Here is a 4,131-nt window from a genome sequence, read left to right as displayed (position 1 = left end):
TTTAACATTTTCAAAGGCAAAGCAAATTTAACTTCAGAAGGATATTTCCCCACATAGTAGGCCAGCTTACCTGTAAAGTCTGACACATTTTGAAGTACGTACAATAGGAATAGGAAATAGACCTTGCTACTGCTTCCACTCAGGAAGCACTCAAATTCAAGTTTCCACATGTGAAGTGTCCTTTTTGCTTTTTTTTTGTTGTTGTTGTTGGGGGGGGGGGGGGGCCCCCTCCTCCCCATAACTGCTATATGATTCACCCCTCCTTTTCTTGTGCATCTAAATTCTGTTAAAAATATCAAGTGGCCTGAAAGTTTTCAAACCACTTTATCTGGACTCAGCCTTGGTTGAGGAGGCGTTTTATCCTCCTCAAAGAAAGTGGAAAGAGGAAAAATAAAGTATTTCTACTGGAGGTCGTTAAGACAAAGCTAGATATCTGCTTCTACTTAATACAGAGTGGATCAGGCTCATAGGATCGAATCACTCAGAATCTACTATTAAAGATTTTTTAACAAGAGGGAAGAGAAAGCATTTAAGCATAGCTTTCTTACCCAGTGAAACTCATCCCTTTTGCAGAACTGTTAGAAAGTGAAGCTGCAGCTTGAAACAGCCCATCCCAGTCAGATGGGGCCTCTGACCTCTGCATCCCACAGGAGTCATACACCATCAGGAGCAGTGTATAAGTATCTGAAGGACTACATTAACAAAGTATTTATTCATGCCCTTTATGTAATAAGGTATCAGAAAGCTCCACCACAGTTCAGGTCTAAAGCAGAGCTAGACACTCCTGATTTTTCCACAAGGTGTCGGCAGGGGCTCAGAACCTAACAGCTAAGTTATGGTCAGGGGTCTTCATCAAGCTTCAGATATTTTCTGTCTGCCGAGTCCTTGAGTGCCCAGTCATGGAGGAGACTGTAGTCGTAATGCTCCTCATCCACTAATTTTAGGAAGGCCAGTCCAGAGATAGCTTGCCACTCCCTGAGTGATGGGATACGGATTTCATTTATATTTTCATTTCCTGGGACAAATCCAAAGAACTTCTTTACGTGCTTCATGGCATAAAGCTTGGAGTGCTGGTCTGTTGCTTCATCAAAGAGCTCTTGCTCATTACGGACATAGCTGGTCCAGTACCTGAAGTGCAGGAAGCTGAGCGGGGAGAAGCAGCTTGCCAGGCAGTAAGACAGGAAGACAGTGATGACTACCACAGCAATCAGAAGCCAGCCAGCCACCTTCCAAAAGCAAACAAACAAGATCAGAGCTGAAAGAACCCATAGTGGTATTTTCTGGACATAAAAAATAGAAATTTAAGACAATCTTTCTTGCTTTTCCCAAATAAGGAGGCTAGCAGAGGATAAGCATGGCTTGTATCTATTGCCATCGCACCCAGTCCCTGACTACTGCAGACAGCTGAAATTCATTTCTTCCATCAAGTTTAAGGAAGACGTGATGAATAACTTAAGGATGTTCGCCCTACAGCTACTAGTGTGAATCTGCAACATAGAAACCCTCTAATTCCTAGCCCAAGTTACTTTATTTACCATATTTACAATCAATTTTCCTTGAAGTAATAACGTTAACATTCTCCCTAGTTCTAGCTGGAATATTATCTAGTTGGAATATTAACTTCTAGACTCAAGTCTGATCCCCAAGACAAACAAACAAAAACAAACAAACAACCAGCAACAACAGGACTTTGGTTTATATGGAGCTCTCACAGTCTGCACCCCTTAGACACATTTCTTGTGCTTGAGTTCAAGAAGCTTCCTGCCCTTCAGTGGCTCTTGAACTTCCGTTTGTCTTACTTGATGATGCTTCTCAAGACACAAGCATGCATCTTCCAGTAGCAAGGGTCAGAAGTGACATTTATGTACTGGATTTTCAATTCCACCTATGGGAACAAGTCAGGCTCCACTCAAGGCAGAAAGACGTTGATCCTGCTCTGTCCTCACCCTTTGCCTTCTCAATAAACTGTGGTGTCATTGCTAAATCTGCAGACAACAGCTTTCACAGCAGAAACGAAGTGGATTACTCACCTGTGACTGGTACCGGAGCAGGAGGATCACTTCATCTCTTGCCCTGCTCAGCTCTGGTGGAACTAGTTGACTGCACGGAAACGCAGCCAAAATCCTCTGGCGTTCACTAATAGTCACGTTAGGAATATCTCCATAGTAGTACACAGAGACATATTCACTCACAGCACACACATAGTAGGAGCCATTTATCAGAGTGACTGCTAGCCATGTCACTGGAGCAACCAGCGCTCTCCCAGTGATGCTGCACAGTACAAAGCAGGTCAGTTTGCACTGTAGTAACTGATTCCACGTGCTCTCTGTTAGAAGAGGAGACCTCTTGCCTGTAACCAGCCTCCAGGTCTGGTTGTTCAGAGCATAGCCAATAACCAAAAGAATCAATGCAGGAACACCCAGGAAGGCCAACCCATAGATGAGGTTCTGCCCCACATGACAAGGACAACTGAATGTAAAGAAAGAGAAGAGTTGCTGCCCACCAATTGTCAGTATTGCAATTATAGCATTAGCAATAACAACCTCTTTGCCTTTCAGAAAGGTTAGCCACTTTGGAAGGAAAGTCATTTTAGGTTTCACTGTTTACCAGATAGATTCTCTTGCATTAAGTCACTACTAGCTTTTAGATATAGATAACTGATATTAATGGTAGACTAGAACAGAAACAAGCCAATCCCAATAGTTTAAAATACAAAACAACAACTAAAAAATTCTAACACAACAAGAGGAAGCTTGCTAGTCTTTCTTCTCTAATTAGCTCCTGATTGCTCAATAAGAGATATAGCCTTGTTTACTAGCTTTTATCTGCTTGAAGATATTCAGTCATGTGTTTTAGCTGATCCAATAAATTTCTCTCAGCAGTTTGAGGACATTCATCATTTAGGGAACTGTGAGCTCTGCCAGCTGATTGCTAATTGGCTGAAGCTACCAATCAGTTCTCTCTGCCTGTTCTCCATCAGCAGCAAATTAATATCTATCCTGCCAGGGTAAATTGGTCAGCTGTTTTCCAATCAGTGGTAATTAGCAGAAGCATGGTATGAGGTTAGAAAAAAGAAATACTGAAAAAAAGGGTAAAATGGATTGTTTTCAACTATTCTGTATTAAAAAAAAAAGAAAATGAACAAACTTTCCCTTGCTAAGTGGACTGATGATAAAAGAAAAAGCAGCAGAGATATTTTAAAATGCTTCAACATTAAAATAAAAATGGAAAATATTAAATAAGATGCACGGAGTTGAGAATCCCAATTCTGTTCACATTTAATAGTAATTCTGCTTGTGTTTCAATTTTCTTTCCCAGTATACAAGATGTGGTTAGCTGCTGGACCTTGAGGATTTTAGCGTGTCACTTGCAGGGGCAAGAAGCTACCATGTCTCATTTACTGGAAGTACTGAACAATCCTTTACGCTATCTCCTTCAGAAAGATTTTATTTGGCAATCTATAATCTGCTATTCTCTGTCAAGTCATCTTCAGATGAACTTGTGGTAATAGCTAGCATTTATATAGTATGTTCACAATTTCCATCTTTCAGATTTATGTATGTATCATCAATCCCATGCTGTGGACTGAGATAGATAGAAATTAGACATTTTCACAGCTGGTTTCTAAATAGTGAAATGAATGATCTGGGCTCTTAGCACCTCTTACAAATCAAGCCTTAAATGCAGATTCATTTAAAACATGTCACTGGTGATGATTTTCTTCAGGTTGCACTTTGTCTAGGGTCTTGCTGTCTGGCAGTTCTGTCCATTGTACACTCCAGTCCAATTTGGTACTGAATATGCAAGTACTTGTGGGGATTTAGGTTTTGAGAAGTCTAACTGCCTGTAACACAAAGATTTTGACCAAGAACAGGAAGAAGATCCATACAGGCTATGAGGAAAGTTGTACAGATGATCATATGCAGCTTGCTTGTGCTTGGCAGCATGATAGAGTCTGACAGCCTCCTCAATCCCCATGAGGAGGAGTTGCTAATAATAACTTCCAGTATAAAATGTAGTTTTAGCACCCATGATATCTGCAAGAATAACAGAAACACTCTTGTTGCCACAGTGATGGATTTCCTGTTTTCAAGGCAAGACCCTATTCCTTTAGTGCATTTTTGGGGTGGA

The 4,131-nt window shown here is 40.9% G+C and overlaps 1 protein-coding gene across 1 annotated transcript; it reads right to left on the bottom strand.

Annotated features, from left to right (window-relative positions):
* Positions 1 to 252: 252 nt before the first annotated feature.
* On the bottom strand, positions 253 to 2,851 carry CALHM4 (calcium homeostasis modulator family member 4). Its single transcript, XM_042891441.1, has 2 exons — positions 2,031 to 2,851; positions 253 to 1,226 (listed from the first exon to the last, which is right to left on the bottom strand). The coding sequence occupies exons 1-2, from the start codon at positions 2,586 to 2,588 to the stop codon at positions 840 to 842; spliced, it is 945 nt and encodes a 314-aa protein (XP_042747375.1). The 5' UTR covers positions 2,589 to 2,851; the 3' UTR covers positions 253 to 839.
* Positions 2,852 to 4,131: the final 1,280 nt, after the last annotated feature.

The sequence above is a fragment of the Lagopus leucura genome, unplaced genomic scaffold, assembly GCF_019238085.1.
Source record: "Lagopus leucura isolate 7727_CA_CO unplaced genomic scaffold, USGS_WTPT01 Super-Scaffold_73, whole genome shotgun sequence".
In the NCBI taxonomy this organism is placed as follows: domain Eukaryota; kingdom Metazoa; phylum Chordata; class Aves; order Galliformes; family Phasianidae; genus Lagopus; species Lagopus leucura.
This window is presented reverse-complemented; position numbering and strand designations above follow the sequence as displayed.